This window comes from Leptodactylus fuscus, chromosome 2, assembly GCF_031893055.1.
Source record: "Leptodactylus fuscus isolate aLepFus1 chromosome 2, aLepFus1.hap2, whole genome shotgun sequence".
Taxonomy (NCBI): Eukaryota; Metazoa; Chordata; class Amphibia; order Anura; family Leptodactylidae; genus Leptodactylus; species Leptodactylus fuscus.
The window spans coordinates 226,529,845-226,554,861 of NC_134266.1; the positions used below are offsets into that span (position 1 = coordinate 226,529,845).

At 44.4% G+C, this 25,017-nt stretch overlaps 1 protein-coding gene across 1 annotated transcript; it reads left to right on the plus strand.

The window, feature by feature from the left end:
- Positions 1 to 110: 110 nt before the first annotated feature.
- NEMP1 (nuclear envelope integral membrane protein 1) lies at positions 111 to 20,556 on the plus strand. Its single transcript, XM_075262874.1, is given in 11 exon segments — positions 111 to 249; positions 2,717 to 2,838; positions 3,959 to 4,175; positions 10,713 to 10,785; positions 11,648 to 11,741; positions 12,165 to 12,279; positions 12,879 to 13,104; positions 15,365 to 15,538; positions 18,295 to 18,322; positions 18,324 to 18,358; positions 20,349 to 20,556. Coding segments are annotated over 11 exon segments (1,416 nt in total). The 5' UTR covers positions 111 to 125.
- Positions 20,557 to 25,017: the final 4,461 nt, after the last annotated feature.

Genomic DNA, 25,017 nt, shown 5'->3' on the forward strand with positions numbered 1-25,017 from the left:
GCTGCATAGATGGATAGACGCCCCCCCCGCCCTTCTCCATATACGGTCACGTGACTATGACGTCATCAAGCAGCTTCAAAACGTCTTATCCCTGGCAGCGGCCGGTGGGGAAGTGTTTGCGTTTCATGCCTCGTTTGGGTGAGACTTTTGAGTCAATGATTATGGCGGGAGAAGTGACTGGATGTGGAATGATGAGGACGGCGGTGACTGTGCTGCTGTTGGCTTCAATGACATGCGCTACGGCAGTAGGTAATGATGAGGACTATGTACTTCCACCCTGTGCACACTGGAAGCGGTTCTGCATCACTGCGCTGTGCGCGTCCCTGACTTCTAAGGAATAGGGCACCTCCCGGAAAATGGCTGCACCCATAGTGTGTAATGTGACCCGGGCATAAGCCTGTATAAGGATACATGTCACAGCTGTAAGCTCCTGCACACGCCTGAGAGACAATCCCACACAAGTGGTCACCCAGCTCTCCTGGGCTCCTGAGTGACAGGTCTGCCTAGTTATATAGTGCTGAATTACTGCAGAACTAAGATGAGTAACTATTCAGGAGTGTGGGAAAGCTGGGGAAAAAGATCATCTCCAGCTGCTGAAAAATGTAAACTACCGCCTGTGAGCACACGGCTGTATTTCCTGTGTCTATTGGTTTTATTTTACACTGGCCTATTCTTTTCTGTGGCCCCCACATACATCCCCATGGTTTACATAGGACTATGAGCCCAGATGCAAAAGTCAGGACAGGCCCAACTCCTGTCTGGTCATGGCGGGGTTCATTCATTGAAATGTATGTGTCCCTTGCTCATGCACACATTAGTGTATAAAAAATCAGAATGCTTACCACATTAGTCTTATTGTTATTTTTAGATCACCATTAATTTCATGGTGCTGTACATTATTATATTCCATGGTGCTGTACATTATTATATTAATTCCATGGTGCTGTACATTTGAGGGTTTGCATACAAAGTATACAAAACAAGTACAATACTAACAGTGACCAACCGCTACAATGAGGTAGGGGCCCTGTCAGGGTTTACAATCTGAGAGAAGGGATATAGAGACAGTAGGTGTGGTAGAAGCTGTTCAGGACTGTAGGACTTCCTGAATAGCTCAGTCTTCAATGTCCTCTTGAAGCTTGTGATTTTGGCGGACAGTCGTGTGTCATGTTATTGGGTTCTAGAGTATGAGGGGTGCACAGGAGAAGTCTTAGAAGTAGTTTTGTGAAGAGCAGATAAGAACAGAGAGGAGTAAGAGATCTTGACAGAATTGGAGGTTACATGTAGGCAGGTTGTGGAAGATTAGGTCAGAGATATATGGAGGGGACAGGTTGTGAATGGCTTTGTATGTCAGTGTAGTGGGTGCATTTACACTACCACCGCTGTCTGCCCAGGGGTTTCCGTCCTAAAAACCGGGAAAACTGGACAGGGGACGGCTTGCTGGCTGTCAGCTTTAAAAACCCATTCATTTGAAGGCTGCATACGGACACCGGTGGTCACCTTTAAAAACCCAGAAGTATCTTAAAGGCCCGTTCACATGGGGCAAGAGGGAGCTGATTTTGGTGCTGAATCCATGTCACAATCTGCCCCCTCCCAATAGTGGTCTGTGTAGACCGCTAGTGTTCTTTTTTTTCCATGAACGACATGTTCCTGCTCATGGGAAAAAAGAAGCGAGCTGCCCTTTCTTCAGGCGGATTCTGCGGCTTATTCAGCTGCGGTGTCCGCCTCGCGACGGCACCCTCCTGCCTAGGCCCATTCATTTGGGCCTAATCCGGAGCGGAAAGCTGTGACGGAATATGCACCGTGGAATCCCCGTGTGAACGGATCCTACATAAGGAATGCCATATTTGGAGGTACATTCCTCTTCTGTATGTCACTTCATACTGGCATACATGTTCACAAATTTTGCTAAATTTGGGCAATGCCCATTTTATGTACTGTTTACTAATAAGGACCTAACAGAATATAACAAAGTACACAAGAGGTTGATATTGTTGTCACACTTCTGTATTTTTTTTGTGCATCTTGTTACATACACATCCAATTTTAGTCTGATTTTGCTGACACCCTGCAAACCCGAGTTACTCGTCTGGCAATGTCTGTGAGAAAATAATAGATACCCGACAGCACCCATTATAGTCCATGGTGTCCCTAGGGATCTAGTCATTGCACGGATCAGTTGTAGGCTAAATTTATGTGTAAGAGGTGAAAGGAAGGGGTCCCTGAAAATGGCTGGAAATGGCACATGACAAATATTTTGATGGTCTGTGACAATGGACCATCACCAGAATTGTGATGTGAATTCACTGAAGTGAATGCTGCTGTGTGACGTCCATTAAATGTAACCTTATTGTTTCGTCCATTCTGGACCAGGACAATGGATAAGTCTAGGTTCACATCTGTGTTGCAGTCCATCACAGATTCTGCCTAAAGTAGGTGGAGAGAACAGTTCTACATGGAGGCCTCTTCTCTCTGCTTGTCAGTGTAAAACCAGCAGAAATCACTGGATCCAATGATAGTCTATGGGGTTCTTTGAGATGCCATTGAGGGGGGAGAGTTCCCATCCTGGCAGTCTTTCATGTAGTACTTGCAGCTTCCTGTGTCATCATTGTCGCTATATGTGAACACACTTTATTGCCTAAAATATTTAGTAATTCAGATTTATTTTCAGATCTCATCTCATTTATTGATATGTAAATTGTTGTTATTCTTTAAGGAACACGGGTAAAAGTCATTCAGCTGGAGGAAGGAAAGCCTGGTACCTATAATACCTCACAGAACTTCTGCTATAAGAAACTATTAGAACCAAAGTGGTTTGACATCTGGACTAAAGTGCAGGTAGGTGCCTAACCTGTTTTTTTTTTTTTTATTGTAGCAATGTCTTTATCTGGTATACCCCATTTGTCCTTTAGTTTACATTGACACTGTAGTTCAAGCAAAGATATCTAGAGGAAAATGGTGTCTAAAAAAAACACTAATAATGTATTTTCTTACTAGCCTCTGGGTGCGACTTCATCTGCGTGTTGTTGGCATCAATGATCCGTCTATATTCAGCAAGTTGCTGCCGTTGATGGTTTGCCTGCTCCGGCATTTCGGCAGCTCTCAAGCTGTCCTGCTGCTGAACTTGTTCCTCACGCCGTGCCTGTGATTGTTCCGACATCTCAGCAGCTTGCTGGGACGCTATATAATGAGTGTGTTGTTGGCGTCGATTATACTACTTGAGGAGAACTCTGTGACTTCTGGCTACCTTCATAGCTCTAGTTGTTTAGAATTTTGCGACAAATTAGATGTTCTTTTTCTCGGCATGTTTAAAATTGGCAAACTGACAATGTGGATTAAAGGTGTTTTCCTATCCAGTGTGTCAGCAGTGTCTGGAGCAGAGCAGATAATATGCAAATGCTGGTACAGAATCCACTGAGGGTTATCTGTCACTCTCACAAGGTGAGGGGAGAGACTGTTCAGATGGTGTGTGGTGACAGTAGCATTATTGGAGGTTGTGGGCCCTTATTAGCATGGGGTGGGGGGTTAAACAAGTCTCCTGTTCCAGCACAGTTGGATTTCTTTCTCTAGCCTTCATCGTTCCTGATCAATCTTTTGTCACTTTCAGCACAATATGCTAATGTCTGCTCTAGCCCAGGACTACCTACCTGACTGTACAGAGCCTAAAGAGCATATTGGGTGCTCAAAAACCATGCTCACCTCACTCTCCTACTCCTGTTATCAAACTTCCAGGATCCCCCTTCAGTCTCTGTACTTGGTTCCTCTAAACTCCCAGGAAACAAATGATCTGCCAGTTAGTGATGACTTGCCTCAACCACTGGTTGTCTGATCAGTCAGTTGCCGTCTGTGTATATATAGATATAAATATATTTGCAGTGAGGTCATTCTTCGAGGCCAGCTGTATAGTTACAAAATATATATATATTTTTTCATTTAATTTTTTACTTCTTTCCTATAGATTCGGGTTAACAGCACCAGAATGATCAGAGTAACGCAGGTGGATAGCGAGGAGAAGCTGAAGGAATTGGAAGGCTTTATTGTGTTCGACTTCTTCTCCTTCTTTAAGGAGAAGTTAAATGATACTTACATAAATGTCGATCTCCAGAGCAACAAGACTTGCATTAAAGTGCATGTCAATGAGGCAGACACACTTTATAGTGTCATCCTTTCTAAAGGTGGGTTGCATATAAACATAAGGCAGTAGCTGGTCAGAGTTATGTGACCTGTTTATTACCGATACCAACTTGCAGATTGTCCAATAATAATGGAGTAACCCGCCAGCAGTTTAGCACATTCCTTTCCAATGTTTCCATGAAAGGTGGACGCCTCCTGATGTTAGGGAGCGTTCACACTACCGTCGGTGTCCGACAGCTAGTGTCCACTGCTAATGTCCGTTCAAAATCTTGTGCGGACATTAGCAGCGCACACTAGCTGTGTCCGTGACATTTTGCATTCATTTAAATGGACATCGGGTGCGTTCTTTAACAGTCCGTGTCTGTCCTTAAAGGGGCTCTAACAGCAAAATCATGCTGATAGAGCCCCACATATGCGTGAATAGCCTTTAAAAAGGCTATTCAGGCACCGTAAATGTTATATTAAACTACCCCCCGTTTTAAAATAATAACTTAAAAAAGAATGTGATCTTCTTACGGATCGTGCACCCTGGGCGGGCATTCAGGGTGTGTCTTCATCTTCATCCACGCCTCTTCTTCCTCCGATGTCCTCGGGTCCCGTCCTCCTCCGGCGCTCGCGAGCGGACACGGATTTAAAAAAATTAGCCTGGCTACATGCGCAGTAGCATGCGGCTTCTACTACAGCTACTGCGCATGCGCCCAGTTTATTTTTATTTTTTTTTTTAATCAACGTCTGTTCGCGAGCGCCGGAGGAAGACAGGACTCGAGGACATCGGAGGAAGAAGAGGCGTGGACGAAGATGAAGACACACCCTGAATGCCCGCCCAGCGTGCACGTTCAGTAAGTAGATCACATTCTTTTTTAGGTTATTATTTTAAAACGGGGGGGGGGGGGGGGGGGTAGTTTAATATAACATTTACGGTGCCTGAATAGCCTTTCCCCCTACGCCCAACAGCAGCACAACTGGGGATAATCCTGCCCCTATGAGCTGTTAGGACAGGTGGAATATTTAATTACCTAACAGCAATCAACCCCTATAAGAGGTCAGAGGACCAACTCCCCTTTGTGTTTTTTTCTGTCCTGTGGGACAGGACAGGTGGATGGGGGAGAGGTGCTCTGGCCTCTTACAGGGGTCCCCTCTCCCCCCCCCTAAGTTTTTTACCTTGCTGCGTGGTCCGGATGAGTCTCTCCCCCTGCTCCGGTCCGGGTCCCCGCTGGAGCGTGTGCGGCAGCATCGCGGACGTCGGATACTGCAGGTGCCGGCAGGTAGGAACTTTCGTCGGCCGGCAGGGCCTGGGAACTAGTTTTTTGGTTCCCAGGTTCCGCCCGAGCCAGGGACCGTTTCCGGGGAAACCACGCATGCGCAGACCGTGCGGCCAGAGTTACATGCCGCGGCTGTCGGATGACAGTGAAGATCAGCAGGTAAGCCACTGCTGGTGAATAACTTTAAGGCTAATAGGAGGAAGTGGCTCGGACCCAGGTGGCGGGGGTGTGGCTCCGCCCACTGTCCCTCCCCCAGCCGGCCTATTTAAACCCCCCTCCACCACAAGATGGTACCTGTCGCTCCGGTTACAGGTACTTCTGAAGCATTGCTGCCTCAGGATTCAAAGCTCAAGAGCTGGAACTGCTAGTTCGTGCTATCAAGGTTGGTGGAGGGGAGAGTGGGCTGGGGCTGTAACTGTGGTCCGGATTTTTTATATAGTGCTCCTTGGGTTCTTGTCTCTTTCCTTCCTCCCTTTAGTATGTCCTCCTCATCATCCTTGACCCTCCCTCGGAGGAAGACCACGGCGAAGAGGAGACATTTGTCTTGTGCCCAATGTAAAATCCCCCTCCCTGATGCCTGTGAATACAGGTACTGCCAGGGATGCAGAGCGCCTCCCTCTGAGGCTACCCCGATCAGAGAGATGGTCTCCTGGGTTAAGGACTTCGTTTCCCAGTCCATGAGAAAGGTGGACAAGACCATTTCCCACCTCGCCAAGAGGCCCCGGCTGGAGGCTTCGGAGCCCTCCCTCCCGCCTCTTGAGGCTTCACATCGGGGAGGTTGAGTCCTCTGAGGAGGACCCTGTGGAGGTGGAGAAGGAGGTGTTTCCCCTCGACAAGATGGGCAGACTTTTCAGAGTCCTCAGATCATGTGATCGGGAGGCAGGGGAAGGGCCAAGCAGGAGGGCTAAGTCCTTTAAGGCTAATACTGACCTGGTCCAGGTAATGGAGGGCGAGTGGAAGCGACCCGAGAAAGCATTTACACCTTCCGCTAGATTCAGGGCACTCTTCCCTATGTCAGAGTCCCAGCAGGGTGTCTGGGGACCACCGCCTAAAGTTGACGTGGCAGTTGCCAAACTATCCCGCCGGACAGTCCTGCCAGCCGAGGACGGCTCAAGCCTGCAGGACCCGTTGGACCGCCGCGTAGAGGGGTCCCTGAGGCGGGCATACTCTGTCGCCTCGTCACAGGCCTCCGTGGCCATATCGGCTAATGAGGTGGTCTCTGCCCTACAGGCCGAACTATCTTCCCTTGCTAGGGACATAGACACGGGGGTCCACCGGGACGACCTCCTATCGGCTATGACCGATATTAATTTACTGGTGGACCACTTGGCTGAATCCTCCAGGTCGCAACTAAAACTCGCCTCCAAATCTATGGCCCTCACCACTGTGGCCAGGCGACCGTTGTGGGTTAAACCATGGAGGGTGGACAACGCCTCCAGACTAGGGCTTTGTACCCTGCCCTTTGAGCCAGGTAGGCTTTTTGGTAAAGCCCTGGACAAAATCATGGAGGATCTGGCGGACACTAAAACCAAAAATCTGCCGCAGCCGCCTGAAAGGAGAAGAACTGCCTTTCGGGGCCGAGGATCCTCCACCAGAGGCTTCAGGGGGCGTGGACGCTCCACTCCCCAGGGCAGAGGTAGAGGACGCGGCACTTTCCGCGATCGTAAGAAGGATCCCTGACCCATCAGTGGTCTGCCATCCTGGGAGAAATCGGGCCCGTCCATCTAGGGCCCCGACGCAAAGGTCCCAGGGTCATTTGCTACATCAAGGCTCCACCGGCCGAGAGAACATCTTGCCCTTTTTAGGGCCCCAAACAACTTCATCTTTGAATACCCGTCCAGAAGGATATCTCTCTAGACTTCTTGGTTTCCAGAATCCTGGGCGAAGGACTCAGGTTCATCTTCGACCTAGACCGCTCCCGCCACGGGATGCGGTTTCCTTAAGGGACCTTCAGGCCAGGTATACTCGCAGGTTCTCTCATAGCTCGGCCCAGGACCTTAGATCAAAGGGACGAACACCCAGATGGAAATCCTTGTCCTCAAATTTCCACCCTCCCAGACGGCAGAACTTCAGCCCCCCCTATTTCCAGGGGAGTAGTATCCACGGGTCTTCCCCCAGCCCCCTAGTAAGGCTGGGGAGCCCTTTAATGGGACAGAGGGCTTCTCTAAGCCAGGATCAAGGAAGACCCGTTAGGATTTTTTACGATTCCATCAAATCTAATCCAGTTCCGGGGATTCACCAGGGACTCTACTACCTGGAGGCACCTTCTCTATGTCAAGAAGCTGCGAGTCCGGAATCGCTGTCCCTAGGGACTAAAAAAGCCTATCCAGTGAACCATCAGTGCCCGGCCATGATTGGCCCGGCAGACCCATCTTCGCGATGGCAGGTCCTCGGTCAGGTTTACCTAGACCCTGTTGACCACAGATGCCTCCCTGTCCAGGGGAGCTCATCTGGGGGAGACCCTGGTACAGAGCACCTGGCGTTACCTGAAGAGAACGCGCTTACCCAGCTGGCGAGAGATTACCAGAGCTCAAGTGAAGCTTCTGACGTGGACTGTACAGTTTCGGGCGTAAAGGACCAGGACGGACAGCCTGATCATAGCCAATTACGGTCATTCCAGACGGAAGATGAGAGCCCTCTCCACGTTACCAGACGCCAGGATCCTCATCTATTCGGATCTATGAATCTCCCAGCGGCCAGCGGTTCAGATTCCAGGTTACAGTCTGCGGGACTGACTCACCAGAATGTGGATGACCTTAGCCAGGTCATCCCCCGACCAGGGTGCCCTCCACTTTCCTACCAAAGGATGAGGTCTCCCCGAGGTGGATCTGATGGCCACCTCAAACAGCGCCGCAATAGAGGAACGTTGCTCCCCAGTTCGGGAAGACAATCCTCCGGCGCTGTATGCCCTGTCAATACCGGGGAGGTTCAGACGGAAGTGCGTCTACCCTCATCAACTGAGGATTCGGAAGGTATTGACAAAACGCAGGCAGAACCAGAGCTTGGCAAGGAGCTCGCCATTCTGGTTAGAAAGGGCATGGTTCACCGTCTTCACTCTCATGAGACGGAGGAACACCTGGAGGCTTCCACCAGTGTAAACTCTGGTAATCCGGAACAGTCGGCCCTATCAAGGCCTGAACAGATGCAACCTCACTGCCTGGAGGGTAGCCAGCCTTTAGCTGGCAAAAGAGGATTATCCCAGGGAGTGCTAAGAACTTTGGCGCACTCAAGAGCGGAGTCAACTAACCAGAGCTACCGGAGGGTCGCCCGAATCTTTCAGAACTGGTGTTCGAGTAACCAGCGCGACCCTGATAGGAATGCAGTCTTGGAGTTCCTACAAGACGGCCTGGAGAAGGGGCTAGCACCTGCTACCTTGAAAGTCCAAGTCTCAGCTCTGTCCGCTCTCCTGGAGACCCGGCTAGCACTAGATCCTCTGATTAAACAATTTCTAAGAGGGGCTAGTAGACTTCGTCCTCAGGTGCAGTCTCCGGTCCCGAACTGGGACCTGGCCGCAGTTCTGCAGGGGCTCTGTGCGCCCCCCTTCGAGCCCCTAGCTGAAGTGGATTTGAAGTACCTAGCATACAAGATAACTTTCCTGTTGGCAATAACCTCCGCCAAGAGGGTCGGTGAACTACAAGCCCTAGCGGCTTCTGAGCCATTTATAACCTTCTTTCCAGACAGAGTGCAACTAAGGTTCGTCCCAGGATTCTTGCCAAAGGTACCCACACCTCAGAACATTAACCAGGCAATCGTCTTACCAGCATTTTTCCCCTCTCCCACCTCTGAGTGGGAAGAAAGAATGCACAAGTTGGACTTGGTGAGAGCGTTGCAGATCTATCTTGAGCGGACTGCGTCCTTTCGGAAGTCGGAGAATTTGCTGATCAATGTGTTTGGCCACACCAAGGGGACCAAAGCATCCAAACCAACTCTATCAAGATGGATTAGAGAAGCCATTATCTGCTCCCTACGTGCTCAGGACCTCTCGGTACCAGACCTTATCCGTGCCCATGCCACCCGAGCAGTGGCGACATCATGGGCCGAGAGACGTTTTCTTTCCTTGGAACAGATATGTGCAGCGGCTTCTTGGAGTTCTCAGCTAACTTTCGCCAAACATTATAGACTTGAGTGGCGAACAAGGGAGTCCACAGCATTTGGACATTCAGTATTGGCATCAGCTTGCCAGGATCACCCGCCCTAGGGTAAAGCGATACTTGCTAAATCCCCAGTTGTGCTGCTGTTGGGCGTAGGGGGAACGAAAGATTGTGAATGACAATCTGTTTTCCCTTAGCCCAAACAGCAGCACAAGGCTCCCTCCCTATGCTGTATTTGTACTATTTGTTTGTACTATGTCATATTACTCCTGTTAAATAGATGTCTAAAACCTTTTACTTGCTACTAACACAAAGGGGAGTTGGTCCTCTGACCTCTTATAGGGGTTGATTGCTGTTAGGTAATTAAATATTCCACCTGTCCTAACAGCTCATAGGGGCAGGATTACCCCAGTTGTGCTGCTGTTTGGGCTAAGGGAAAACAGATTGTCATTCACAATCTTTCGTTTTAAAGGCTATTCACGCATATGTGGGGCTCTATCAGCATGATTTTGCTGATAGAGCCCCTTTAACTGTCTGTTCCCAAAGATGTCCGACTTTCTACATGTCTGGTTTTGCTGTCCGCTTGAAAAGTCGGACATCTTTGGGAATGGACAGTTAAGGACAGACACTGACTGTAAAAGAACGCACCCGATCTCTATTTAAATGAATGCAAAATGTCACGGACATAGCTAGTGTCCGCTGCTAATGTACGTGCAAGATTTTGAAGGGACTTTAACAGCAGACACTAGCTGTCGGACACCATGTTAGCCAGAGTGTGCAATTCCTGCAGCCATGGCTCATGTATCTGTGAAACATGGAAAAATTTAACATGGAAGGGAATGACATAGGTAAACCCCTGTTGTCTATTCATTACCTCTATACATTAGCTTACACAAAGGAAACCATGAGTAGCTTCACACATATATGAATTGTATGCGGTGGACAAATCCCTTGCAAAATCCACTGGCATTTGTTCCATTGCAGTCCATTGCATAGGGAAAAATCTGCACCATGTAATACGGGTGAAATTGTCTGTAGTGTAAAATTCAGGTACCAGTCAAAAATCTGGTTTCCCATTGGCAGCTGTCAAAATGCAGGAGTCTTTGTATTTTGAGCTGTTGACCATCCTGACAGCTTCTCTGTGGTCTCTGATCCTACAGTACAGACTCTGGACATATCCTGTTCATTCTCTTCATTGACATGTTCTTCTCTTTTCATTTGGCAGGCTTTGATCCCAAACTCTTTGCTGTGTTCTTTATTGGTCTTCTCTTGTTTTTCTATGGGGACTCTCTCAGTCGGTAGGTTTTAATCTTTTTGCGTAGAATAATGTGACAAAAAGGAATACTTATAGTTAATGTATATATCTCTGACTTCCTGTAAGATGGACTCTGGAAGGACACGCTGTTATTCACATGACTGTGATTTATTGCTGTGTGACATTTTTTGTTTTTTTTTTCTTATTTTTTGTAAAGGAAGTCACATGGCAGCATTAAAGACAATGTCTGTGAATGAGGACTATTAACGAGACTATTATTTTAACAGGCTGTTGCCACGGACTGGGACTTAACGGCACCAATATCTCCAGCATCAGGGCGCATGCCGGGAAACCTGACAATGTGCCGAATTTTATATATTACCGCACATTGATGAGGACGTGAAAGGTCCTCTTTAAAGAGAACCTTTCATGACCCCTGACATCCGTGGTATTATATACTGCCAGTATATATAAACTGACAGTGCCCTGTTATAAGGGCCAGCCTTTAGTATCATTGAGTGCACTTACAGCATGGCATCATCACTGGCCTGTGAGGAACATCCCCACAGTGCTCCCCCCACAGTGCTGTTCCATAGCCTTGTACTGTCAGGGGGAGCCCAGCAATGACTAGGCTGTAAGGCCGCCCTTCTGACAGTGGGTAGATATCTCCTGTATTGGGGCTCACATCGGGAAAGCTCTGCACACTGTTGGCTTTCTAGCGGTGTATAATACTGTACTTCAATTAAGATGGGAAGGGTCCTCTGACAGCATCTGCAATGGATAGGAACAGACTGTATCTCTAAAAAAAAAAAAAAAAAAATGGCAGCGCTTGTCACGACTGACTGTGTGGTATCTGTGCTTTACAGACCTTTGACACTTCCATTGTTTTGTCTGTCCTTCCACAGAAGTCAGCTATTCTACTATGGCACAGGAATGAGTGTGGGCATGCTGGCTTCTATACTGATACTGGTGTTCATGCTCTCCAAGCTGCTGCCTAAGGTACTGATTATTACCCCTTATGATAAAACTGCTGTAGTTGTGCAAGTGTTTAGTTATACCTATATATTCATACACAGTTTGTTACACTATTCAGTACTTGGCATTGTCCAAAGTGTAAGACAAGAACCTAGGTGTAAAGGCGTATGTTCTCCTATACAGACTTGTCACCCTGTCTTAGTGATCCTCAGCCTTGTATATCCTTGGCTATATGGTGGAGAAATGGACCTGTGAACTTTTATATACTGTTCCTTATAGATGAAATATGGTTATCTGATCATTGTATCTGATATTCCATGTCGTTTTATATGTACACTATATTGTATGCTGTTTTAGGTCTATTTTTATTTGACTTTACCTACTTTTACCTAAACAAGCAGTTTTTCTTTTTTTTGGTTTTTGTTTTTCTTCTTCGTTTTGTTCTAGAAAAGCTCTTTCTATATGTTACTGGTCGGAGGCTGGTCCTTCTCGCTGTATATCATCCAGCTGGTGTTCAAGAACTTCCAGGGAATCTGGACAGAGTATTGGCAGTATCTATTAGGTATTTTAGTATTTTTATTATTTCTGGAATTGTACAGGTTATTGTTACTAAATAAATATCTCCTATTATATTTCTACCATCGGGTTAAGAGCATTTCTAAAGGAAAACCCAGTTTGTCTAGTCACTTAGAAGTCTCACATTACAAGTTTCTGTGCTTTATCCTTATTAAATGGGTTTCTTGACCCCAAATCAAAATTTCATACTGACTACCAATCCACAGAGTAGATCGTCGGTTTTTGATCTGTTGGTGTCCGGCACATGGACCCTGCACAGATCATCTGTTCTAGCATCCTCTGGGAGGCAGAATCAGCTAACAAATGAGTGATACGTGCAGCAGCATTCCTATACAAGTAACAGGAGCGGCAAAGCAGCCCCATCCCCTGCATAGTGGTGGTTCTGGTGGACTGCATTCCTATTACTTGAATCGGAGGGATCCGGCCTGCGCTGCCCATCCACTATCAGCTTAGTGCACCTGGAGGCTGCTAGAACAGTTGAAAATTCAACTTTGGGCTGGAAAACCCCTCTAACTTAAGTAGTGGGAAAAGATCTGGGAACGTATTTTAACCTTCTCCGCTGTCTACATCCATTTTGCTTCTTAGGCTACCTGTGCGTTGTGGGTTTCGTCAGCTTTGCAGTTTGCTATAAATATGGACCTCTGGAAAATGAGCGGAGTATAAACCTGCTGAACTGGACTCTACAACTGATTGGATTGCTGCTGATGTACGTTGGCATACAAGTGCGCAATGTAGCACTTGTTATGATACTAGTTGCGTTTTGTACCAAGCAGATTGAGTATCCGGTGCGATGGATACACAGCTTATACAGGTAACTTAAGAATTATTTTCTATGCACTATTGTGAATAAAAATCAAGGTTTCATGTCTGCTAGTGATGATTTATTTATTTATTTTCTATTGGTTATGTATTAATGTAATATCATTTAACTTGTAATGTGAAGTCACCACCTCAAACAAGTCCAGCTTCTCCGCTAGTTACCAAGCACAGTGTTGCACATTGTATAGTGGCTGTGTCTGGTACTGCAGCACAGCTTTAGTCATATGATTGGGACTGGGCTTATAGCATGACCACGTGAAGAGAAGTGGAACTCAATATCATGGTCCATGACAACCCCTTTCATGCAACAAAAAGTTCATTGCTGTCTGACACAGAACCCAGCATATCATCCCTGCAGAGTGATTCAGGTGACCCTCACCTAACCTGTGCTACTTTCCCTTGTGAATCTTTGCAATATCTCTTCAATAGAGGCACCAATTCACAAGGGGATAACTCCATATGATTCAGGTGACCCTAATCTCTGTAGCTGGGTTGATATCCACACACAGCAGATGCCGGCTGTATAATGCTGTTAGCACCAGCTGTTAACACTTTAGATGCCACCGTAAACCTAATTGCAGGTGGCAGAACATGGTGACACAACTTTTTTTACATCTATTTTAAAGATATCAAAACATTACAAATACTATATAAATTTGCTATTGCTGTGATTGTACTGACCCATGGAACATGTAATTTTCACTATTCCGTGAACGCTCTAAAAAAAATATATACCCGTATGAAATTGGCACAATTTGTTGTTTTTCAATTCTACCTCATTCTGATAAAAAAAAATTTTTTTGCGTCTTCTCAGTACTGGATATTGAATGTTGCCATTTACAAACAAACAATAAGCCACCATGTGACCTAACTAAATAAATATGGGACTTGGAAGGTGGTGAGATAAAGATACACAAAATTGAAAATTGTCTCTAAGGGGTTAATACTTTAAGAGTCTCTGTAGACGTTGTTACGTTGGCACCCGGTCTAGTTCCACAAGGCTCTCTGCATACTGTTAGAAAAGCTAACTCCTTGTAATGCATATTTTTAGAAAGACACTCAGACCCTCTTTAAATGAATCACTATGACATTGTTGTGTGGCGGAGTGTTCCATAGTCTCAGCGCTCTTACAGTAATGAACCCTCACTCATGACAATGGTGAAATCATCATCTTTCCCATAGACATAATGGGCTCTCTACGAAGAAAGTGTTCAGTCTATTATAGCAAGCACAAAGACTCTGGCTTTAATCTACACAGAACTTTTAAGGCTACTTTCAGCAATCCACTTTAGATATGCACGTCCGAGTATAATTTCAGGTTTCTAACCTTGAATTTGCAGATTAGGTATTCATGTGATTTATTATCTGTATTCCCTTTTCAAGATGTGAATTCTATGTGTTAGGTGTCTTAACAGGAGTTTCCAGACACCAGCATGTCAGCCCAGCCCAGATGGGTTGGGATCATCTCAAACTGTTCGGCTTTTGTTAATCGGTGCCCCTGTACCGAGATGCCAATGAGAAATGATAGCGTTGGTACTTACTGCAACTGCGTTGCTGATTAATAAAGGGAAAACAAGGGTTAGGGCTACCTGAATAAATCTGTGTGACGAGGTTGATATGCTACATTCTAGAGACAGACTCCCTTTAGGGCTATTTCACACAGAGTTTTTGGCAGCGGATTTTGACGCAGAATCCAAATTTGCTGCCAAAAACGTCTCTCATTGACTTCAATGGGAGCCACTCTTTTTTTTTTTTTTTTTTTTCCCACTAGCTAGTAGCAGAAAAAAGAAGTGAGCTGCCCTATCTCGCAGCAGCGCAAGGCTCCCTCCCGATTAGGCCCTTTCATTCGGGCCTAATCCGGGGCGGGATGCCAGTGCACTGCATCGGCATTCGGTCACAGCTAATCACGCGGTATGTTCACAAATGGACTACATTTTCTGCCGTGTGAACATACCCTTAAATACCCAAGCTCCTTTTTTCTACCCTAGTGCAGGAACAGATAAATGGATAGGATGGAGATCCGATAATAAATTTTGAGCAGCCTATATACATCAGCTGACTGTCTAATGTGTCCAATTTTTCTCCTGACTGCAGATGTCAGGTTTGATAAAGATGGATTTTTGGGGGCTTTCTTGCTTCTCCTATGTAGCACACGTGCACTGCTTCGTAGTTGACATGGTTGTCTGCTAAGCAAGCTTTTTACACTCAACTATCTAATTTTTGTTACATTCTCTTTCTATAACTTTATATAGGATCATTGTTAAATCCAGAGCCAAACCTACGCCGCCTCGTCTACTGACTGAGGAAGAATACAGGAAGCAAGGAGAAGAGGAAACCAGGAAAGCATTAGAGGAACTGCGAGAATACTGCAGCAGCCCAGATTGCCAGGCCTGGAAGGTGATTTCACGTATTCAGACGCCAAAAAGGTAAAGGTTTTACTTGGGTCTTTAAAAACAAAACCTGACCTTCAGTGCCATAAGATTCATGATGCTGGGGCTGGCAGACTCCTCATTGACACTGGGATTAAAAGGGCTGATCTGTCTACTCTCACTAGGGCCCTCCTGTAATATAGCACGTGACAATTAATATTTGTATGAAATGTGAAAATATTTGATTAAATACTTTCAATGGGAAAGATTTTCTTCTCCATAGACTATGGCTGCATGGAATAACTGTGGGAAAGAAAGTGCAGTGTAAGTCTGAAGGCATCTACTATTTCAGGCCACGGCCTGGTTTAGCTGCTTTTCTGCAACAGTTCTGTGTTGTAGTTCTGTATTAAAGAGGACCTTTCACCATTTTGCCCATAGGCAGTTCTATATACTGCCGGAAAGCTGACAGTGCGCTGAATTCAGCACACTGTCGACTTTCCCGATGTGGGCCCAGTGTGAAGAGCTTACGGTCCGGTACCGTAGCTCTTCTATGGTCAGAAGGGCGTTTCTGACACTCAGTCAGAGACGTCCTTCTTCACAGCAGCGCCTATCGCGCTGTGCTGTGAGAGCCGGGAGGAACTCCCCTCTCCATCTGCTCGCAGTACTCGTCCATAGACGAGCATTATCAGGGAGGGAGGGGGCGTTCCTCCCGGCTCTCACAGCACAGCGCGATTGGCTGTGCTGTGAAGAAGGACGTCTCTGACTGATTGTCATAAACGACCTTCTGACCATAGAAGAGCTACGGTACCGGACCGTAAGCTCTTCACACTGGGCCCAGATTGGGAAAGCCGACAGTGCGCTGAACTCCGTGTACTGTCAGCTTTCCGGCAGTATATAGAACTGCCTGTGGGCAAAATGGTGAAAGGTCCTCTTTAAATAGGATTTTCAAATTGGTCACCTTAAACCCTATGACAGGCTGTCAAAAGTGAAAAATCACTGAAAAATCTTCCTGGATGCAAAAAGTTGAACCTTTAAAACTTGTAGTTGGGTCTGCATATTCTTATTTTATAACAGTAGTCTGTGTTATTGGAAGGGTTCAGATATATTTGTAGTGCAGAATATATAGTTTGCTGTGTAATATCAGCATCTAGTGGCGAATAGCATTACTGCAGCTAATATTTACCTTTGGACACCATCTTTCATGTACAATAGTAGCAAGGATTAACTCCCATCACAAGGGCAAATTTCACACGATAGACAAATTAACCACTATGCCTCTATATATAGATATATTATAGATATATTAAAATATATATATATATATATATATATATATATATATATATATATATATATATATATATATATATATACATTGCTTTATTTCTAAAGTGCAGTTAAGGGGTAACTTCTATGTTTTAGGATCACAGCTATTCGTACAGCTAGGGGACATAATCCTCACCTGAACCTGAATAATTCTCAAAATAAACATATATCCCTGAACCCATATAGTTTTACAAACAAGCTAGTTATGATACTGCATAGTGTATGGTTAAAGGGATTCTACTATTAAACTCAAATTTTTTGTCCCTAACATGTAGGAATAGCCTCGAGAAAGGCTATTCTTCTCCTACCTTTAGATGTCTTCTCCGCGCTGCCGTTCAGTTGAAATCCCGGTTTTCGTCGGTATGCAAATGAGTTATCTCGCAGCACTGGGGGCGGGCCCCAGCGCCCAAACAGCACTGGGGGTGTCCCCAATGCTACGAGAGAAATCTCCAGCACTGCCTCCATCTTCTTCAGGAACAGGGTCTTCACGTGTCTTCTTCTGGCGCGGGCGTTCAAACTTCTAGGCCTCAGGCAGAGCCGACAGCGCATGCACACAGCCACAAGAAAAATGGCTGCTTACACAGTAATTAAGCTTACTTTTCCTAAATTAGAAGATATTTAGGGACCATTTCTCACAAATGAAATTAAAGTGGGTTGTGCCTAAAAATTGGCACCAATTTCCAAATGGTATCTGCCTCTACTTGTCTTTAGCCCTAGACACAATTGTTGGCCTGAACCTCTTGCCACAACTGAAACTGGGGAGAAAAGTAAAATGCGGTGCTCAATTTTGCAGCGATTTCAATGGCTGCTTCAGCTGCCGAATCAGCATCTCAAGGCTCAGGCTAATCATTGCTTTGGCTTTCTGCTGTGAGATCCACATTCAGATGAATCCACTTTGTCTTAATATTCTGTAATGTGAACAAAGTCTTATTGGTTCTGAGTTATGCTGTGGCGAAATGGAGGAGTTAGTTGGTTATTTGGCCTACAGACTCAACAGATCTCCCTGGGGCGCGCAACGTATATGAAAGTTCAGGGGGTATAAAGTTCATACATGTCGCTTACTTCATATGTCTTCATCAGAACTGACAAGTCCAAAATTCTTCACTAAACAAATGCAGCTCCCTACACTGACCCACCACCAACATCCAAATACATCTCATACACACGAGAAGTAAGTCTTGTTTGAATTTTATTTTATTTTGGTTTTTGTTTTTTCAGAAAAAAAGGACCTTTTGCATTTTCCCCCGTGTTATTGCCTCTGATATGGAGAAAGGGTATAGAAAAAAACATATTTTAAGTGTAGCATTTAGCTTTTTTTTTTATTGTGCGGATAGTTTGGTTCTATACTCATCATCTTCATTCTCTTTAGATTTTTAATATATAGGAGGTTTTTTTTGTAGGCATTTGTTTAATGTATTTTAAGAGAACATCGAACTGTCTTTACAAAGCAGTGCGTTTTATTTTGCGTACATCTTATTGCTCGCTAGGTCAGAATATTCAAGGACCATGGTATCCCCTCACTGGAAAGAAAGAAGAGGAAGGGAGAACATGGTACTTCTGAATTCAGGCAATTTTTATCCTTTAGCTAGACTGTATATGTCAGTATTGTCATGCCTATTGTATAGATGTAGCTTTGTCGTGCTACACTATCGGCAGCATTTCACCCTTCCATAGGGCACGCTTTTTTTTTTTCTTTGCATAACCATCTAGGTTCTCCTGAGAGTTTGTATGAAAGACTGTTGTTTGGACTGACTTATTTCAGGTCCAGGTGACTGAATTTTTGCCTGGTTTGAAAGTTTGGACATTAATATTTTTAAATTTAATATTACATTTTTACAAATTTAAGGAGAGGTTACCCTTAAAACTGTATGCAAATGAGGTGATGGGCTGCCCTTGGGTGTGGCTGCATGCCCCGTGACCTAAAGATTGACAGGTCCCAATTTGCAGCGACCACAAGTGGCAATGGCGCATTGGCAGAGTCAGCCGCGTCCTGGATACAACTTATTTGCATATACGTTAAAAGTTGGTTTGCTTAGCAACAAGATTGTGCTTTGACACAAAAAAAGGTATGTTTGCAAATAGAATAACCTTCACGTGAACATGACAAGTGGTTTGGGAGCGATTAAGGTGGTGGTAGACGTTCTGTAAGAATATAATGAACTACTATAAACTGGCAAACCAGGCTAAAGGATTCACTCATCTATAACAATGGTGGCATTACTACTTGTAAGTTTACTAACTAATTTTCCTCTGTACTAGTTTATTTCTTTGGTTAGGCCCCGCAAACACGACCATGTGTGTCGTCCGAGGGGCTTCTGATACTCCGCTCTGGTTATACAGCAGGTCCTATCCTGCTCCATTATATCAGAATAGCACTCTATGGAATCAGTGGGGGGCAGAAGGCAATGTCATCAGAGCGCTTTCCACCAAAAGATACCCCCTCAGCCTGAACATCACATTATACTCCAGCCTGCTATAGATGCCTTTCAGGGTTAGTTTACACGTTCGGGGGTCTGCGCGAGTTTTGATACAGAGAGAGACGCGGCGAGCCACGTCTCTCTCTGGTCAAAACCCGCCTGCCGCGACCATCGCGGTCGCGGCTTTCCCCTCCTATGTCGGCTCAAATGAATGAGCCGACATAGGAGGGTGCTGCTGCTAGGCGGAAGCCAAGGCCCTGCGTGCCGCGGTTTCCGCCTGAAGATAGGACACGTCGCTTCTTTTCTCCGCTAGCAGCAGCCTGCCGCTAGCGGAAAAAAGAAGCCCGGCGGTCTGCATAGATCTCCATTGTAAAGGGGCGGATTTTGAAGCGAAATCCGCTGTCAAAATCCGCCCCTTTACCCACGTGCGAACGAGCCCTTAAAGTGTGGACCGCTGAAATGTTCCCCTCACCTAGCCCAACTACACCCACCATAGTAGTCACAGCATGACCCCTGCTCCCCTTTCCCCAACCACCTCACAGTAATCCATAGTATAGTGTCCCTGTACAGCATTAGACTACATACCTCATGAACATGATATCCTGGGAATCCTGTTTCAGAAGAACTGTCGATACCTTTCAGTGGACATATCTTGACCTCCTATTGTAGGTTGGTGTAGATGTCTCCTGTGTCAGTGTCTGTTCACAAAGAGGTGATAATGGAAGATTTGATTTATAATGGATGACCATAAAATACACATGTCTAATATGTGCTGGGACAGAACCCAATAGTACCGAAGTAACCCCTTTAATGCGAGTTAGTCGTGGAAGATGTCGGGCTCCATTTTGGTTCTAGCTATTCTATGTTTACATGCGACAGCTGCAGAAACCTGTTACTCTATGCTGGGGAAGTTACACATGCTTTCTATATAACATAACCTCCATGCCTTATAACATTTGGCTATGGGTTACGTTCCTGTGACAACCTCGTTTTGGCAATTTAGAATCCTGGCTTAATAAATGTGATGTAAAAACCCCTCCCCAGTTTTTGATGTAAATTATAGGTTTTAGTCACTTTTTGCACCTATTCTAACAAACGTACTTGTTTTGTGACCCCCCCCTCAGGTTCGCTGACTTTGTGGAAGGTTCATCTCACTTGACACCGAATGAAGTTTCTCATCACGAGCATGAGTATGGCATTGGAGGATCTTACTTTGAGGACGAGTTCTTTGGGGATGAGGTGGATACAGATATTGAAGATGACGGAGACGAGTCTTATTCCGATTTTCATCGAGAACTGCCTAATAACATTCTTAGGTCACCACACAATTGAGACTTGAGGAAAACCTGTGTCTTAAGAGCCATAAAACTTATTTCCCAATTCCGTTTGCGCTCTTCCTGTCCTCATCGGTAATGGAGCCAGCTACTTGACAGGGGTGCGGAGCGTTTCTCTCCCCAGCTTTATGAAGGACATTTACCGGAAACGCTTTCTGTACATCCCTGAGCTGAGTTTGTCAAAGAACATTCTGCACTTTTTATGCAGCTATGCAAAATCCTTCCCACAGAAGACTCCATGTCGGATTATTTTAACCATACTATGTATTGGCTTGAAAACACAGCAGCTTCATTGAGCTATAGATTTAGTTTTTTTATATGCCAAAGATTTTTTTTTTTTTTTGGTCTGCTGCTGTCTATTTTTTTGTGTGTTCTTTGTTTTTTTTGTTCTTCTTTTCTGTCATAATTATATGCTAAATATTGTCTCTACACATGCTTATTTCACTTCTCGTGTTTTCCCCTAATACTCCACTTCCCAATATAGTACCGTATATGAGACACCATTGCCTAAGTTCTCTGTACCGGCCGGCTTGTAATGATGATAATGGGAGTCTGTCAGTAGTAAATTAGTTATAGACCTAATCCAAGTACCTTGTGGGGGTTGTACAGTTTCCACATACGCCGGTTATTCATTGTTGATCCGTTTTTATATACAAATATGGGGAAGGGGTTTGCCCAGATCATGGTCTCTGGATTCCTGGGCAAAACACTTCCCCCGCTCTGTGTGAATAAAACAGCGATTTACATGAAAATGAGTCTGAGACTTATTTGGAGACTGGAATCCTTTCTACAAGGTACTATGAGTAGGTTTATAGCCAGTTTGCTTCTGACAGACTCCCTTTACTGAATGTCTAATCTTATTACCATATTCAGCTACTTTTAGATTGTATTTTTTTTATTTTTTGCTTCTTTGGTCCTTCTTTCCATCTTGTGTCACTCCTTTACCTGAACTATACATTGCAATCAAAGTGAGCTTCGCTACTCTGTGCTATTCACATGGAGGAATTTGCAAGTGATTTTTGAGGCAACTTTTAGATCCATATCTGTGTCTAATTCAGTCCTGAATCTGTCTCCCATTGTATTCAGTGGGAGGTAGAGACCGAGCAGGACACGGAAATGAGCGTCCTGGTGGGTCTTACCACGGATTCCATGGCATGGATCAGCCGCGGATCCCTCAGAATGAGGCATTCTGCTAGTTATCCCTATTCATCTGGGTCTAATCAAAAAGTGGAGAGGAAACTTGGGTAGGGGTCTGTCTAAAATACCTCTTCACTTTCCACTCTGTGAACCGGCCCTAAAAAGTCCATATTCAAACATGGTAAGATCTTATGTTAAGAAATATTTATTTGCTCTTTTACTACTTGACCCTTTCTTTTGTTCAGTCCATTCTTAGCTGTGTATATAAAGATATTCTATTACTGTCCATATTGGATGTAGCTATATACATGATTTTTATATCATTGGACCGCACAACTGAAATAATGTGTAAAGAGATTAAGCTATAGAGTAAAGTTGGAATCCTATGCAGGTTTTTTTTTTTGTGGATTCAATCTTGTTTGGCTTAAACCTGCATTGTTGTTTCCACAAATGTTTGGTGGGGAATTTACAGTGGTTTCTTTGAACCAAAGTCAGGAGTCGATACAGCAAAAATGTTTGCGTCATGTTTTTTTTTTTTTTTTTTTACTTTTTACAAAAAAAAAAAAATTGCATGCAGGACTCGTGTGCAGCCATCACTCTATTGCCGTTAGAGAGCAACAGATCCCAAGTCTTTCCTTTTATATTTTTCATTCCCTTTGAATCCACTTTTGGCTTCGGCTCAAAACACAGCAGTAAATCTGCGCCACTACTAAGCTAACATTGATGGACTATTGTGCTTGATGGGATCCTGGGCCTAATACCCATGAGCAGAGCTGAGAGACTGTAGGACGTACTGAAATCTCACAGCCCATTCTCTATCCACGCTTTTTTGGCCTATGTCTGATACCAAAGGTCTAAAGGAAATGCCGTAGCGGACATGCTAGAATTGGCTAGACGTCTCAGGGTGAGGTGCTGCAGTGAAAGATGGGCTTAAAGATGGGTCATCAATGTTGTTTCTATGAGAACTTGTATCACATTATGCTCTAGTGCCCAGTCCTGGCCCTGTCAGTCATATCACAGAGGTAGATCTTTGGTTCAATGAGAGCAATAGTGACATCTTCATTGTACCAAACCGCTCACTAGCATATGAAGAATAAAACAAAGATCACAGCAACAGATACGTCGATCAGAAAGTTAAAAAAATCATTTTATTCACTTGAACCCCAGCTACCTGACTGTTCTTATAGTATAATAGGGATTGTTCTAGAGACAGACACCCTTTTAATACTGCACAGTGTTATTTTATATGTCAATGAGTAGCCATTTGGAAATGAACCACCAGAATTGTTGCCTACAGACGTACTCACTATTACTTTGGTACTTTACTGCCAGTTGCTCTACCCCTTATCCATGCTGGGAGGTTTTGATTTTTTTTCGTTTGTGTCTTTAAGAACCAATATCTTTCATAAAACATGTTTGTGTAGAGTTAATGTAAAATCTATTTTATTAAAGAAAATGTTTTGTTAAAAAAAAAAACCTCAAACTTATTTGTCTCTTGGGGATATCAGAGTAATAAAATATATATATATATATATATATATATATATATATATATATATATATATATATATATATATATATATATATATTACTAATACATGAGTGGGGTCTGTTTTAGCAAATTTTGGATGATCCTAGAGAAAGAGATACAAATAACTTGTAAATGTAGAAAAAAAATCAGGAAGAATACCCCAATTGAAATGAAGACAAATGAGATTTCCTTGCTTAGAGATCTGTATTGGAAGGACAGAACCTGCCACATGACTGCCCACACTGACAGAATCCGGGAGTTCTTTGTGTGCAGTTTACCTAGAACTTTATATTGATCTTAACCTAATGAGTAGCAGAGCGAGAATCCTTGGCAGAGCCGACTGTGAGTCATCTCATGTGGTGGTAGCATATTTTTTGTAATTTCTTGTTGCACTGTTGTCTTAAAGGCCGCTGTCCTTTAAAACCAAGCATTTAAGACCTCTGAGCAGTCAGTTTTAGACTCTGACAGCTCCATTTTTCAAAACTGACGTGTCCCTTTCTACAAGGTTAACTGTTTAGAACACTTTAAGGCTAAGGCCTCACGGGCTGGAAACACTCTTATATTCAAATGCACTAATTGTAAATGTATTAATTAAAACAGTTTTATAAATAGAGATAACTGTTACTCTGCTCCCAGTATCAACAGTACTATTACAGTGGATGTCAGGTCTTTAAACATGACGCCGGCTCAGGACCTAAGTGGACGTAATAGCTGCAGGATCTCTACTGTGTTACGAACCAGCGGTCCAACGGCAATGGTCACAACTAAAGTCCGCCCTGATTGTGGGCATTTAACCTTTTAGATGCTTTGGTCTAACATGGTATCGATTTACTTGCTGTGTATGTGTGCCACTATATAGCCCATTCGGGAGAACAAATCCCACCCCATGTATGGGACCCTGATGGGACTTGGCAGCACTGTAAGTGACCGTCTGCTTCACCCCAAGTGTGAGAAGGAGCGCTATCGCAGGTCCTTCCAACCGCGACCAGGCTGTATAATCTACATCAGACCAAACGAAGATCACTCCGCACAGAGAACTAATGATTATGACGATGACCATGAGGTCTTCCTCTTTCTCTTCTGTTTTTCCTTAGCTGCCATGGACTCCTAGTATATCTTCTCTTCTCAGCTTATCTGTGTCTACGTCTGTAATATATTACTCTGTATTATCCTGTATCTGTATTACTATGCTGCTGTAACACGCTGAAATTTCCCCAATGTGGGACTATTAAAGGATTATCTTATCTTATTCACACTTTGATATCACGCTTTGGGGATCTGATGGTGGTGTCAGTCTAACGGGCTCTTAAGATGTTGTGGTCGCTATGCAATGGCTTCATATATATTACTGGCACCCCTGCAATTCTGTCAGATAATACTCATTTTCTTCCAGAAGATGATTGCAATCACATTCTTTGGTATTATTATCTTCATTTAATTTGTATTCAATGGAAAACCACAAAAAGAATTGTCAAAAAGCCAAATTGGATATAATTCCACAGCAAACATAAAAAAGGGGGTGGAAAAAAGTATTGTCACTGTTTGAAAAATCATGTGATGCTTCTCTAATTTGTGTAATTAACAGCACCTGTTACTTACCTGAGGCACCTAACAGGTGGTGACAATAACTAAATCACACTTGCAGCCAGTTGAAATGGATTAAAGTTGACTCAACCTCTGTCCTGTGTCCTTGTGTGTACCACATTGAGCATGGAGAAAACAAAGAAGACCAAAGAACTGTCTGAGGACTTGAGAAGCAAAATTGTGAGGAAGCATGAGAAATCTCAAGGT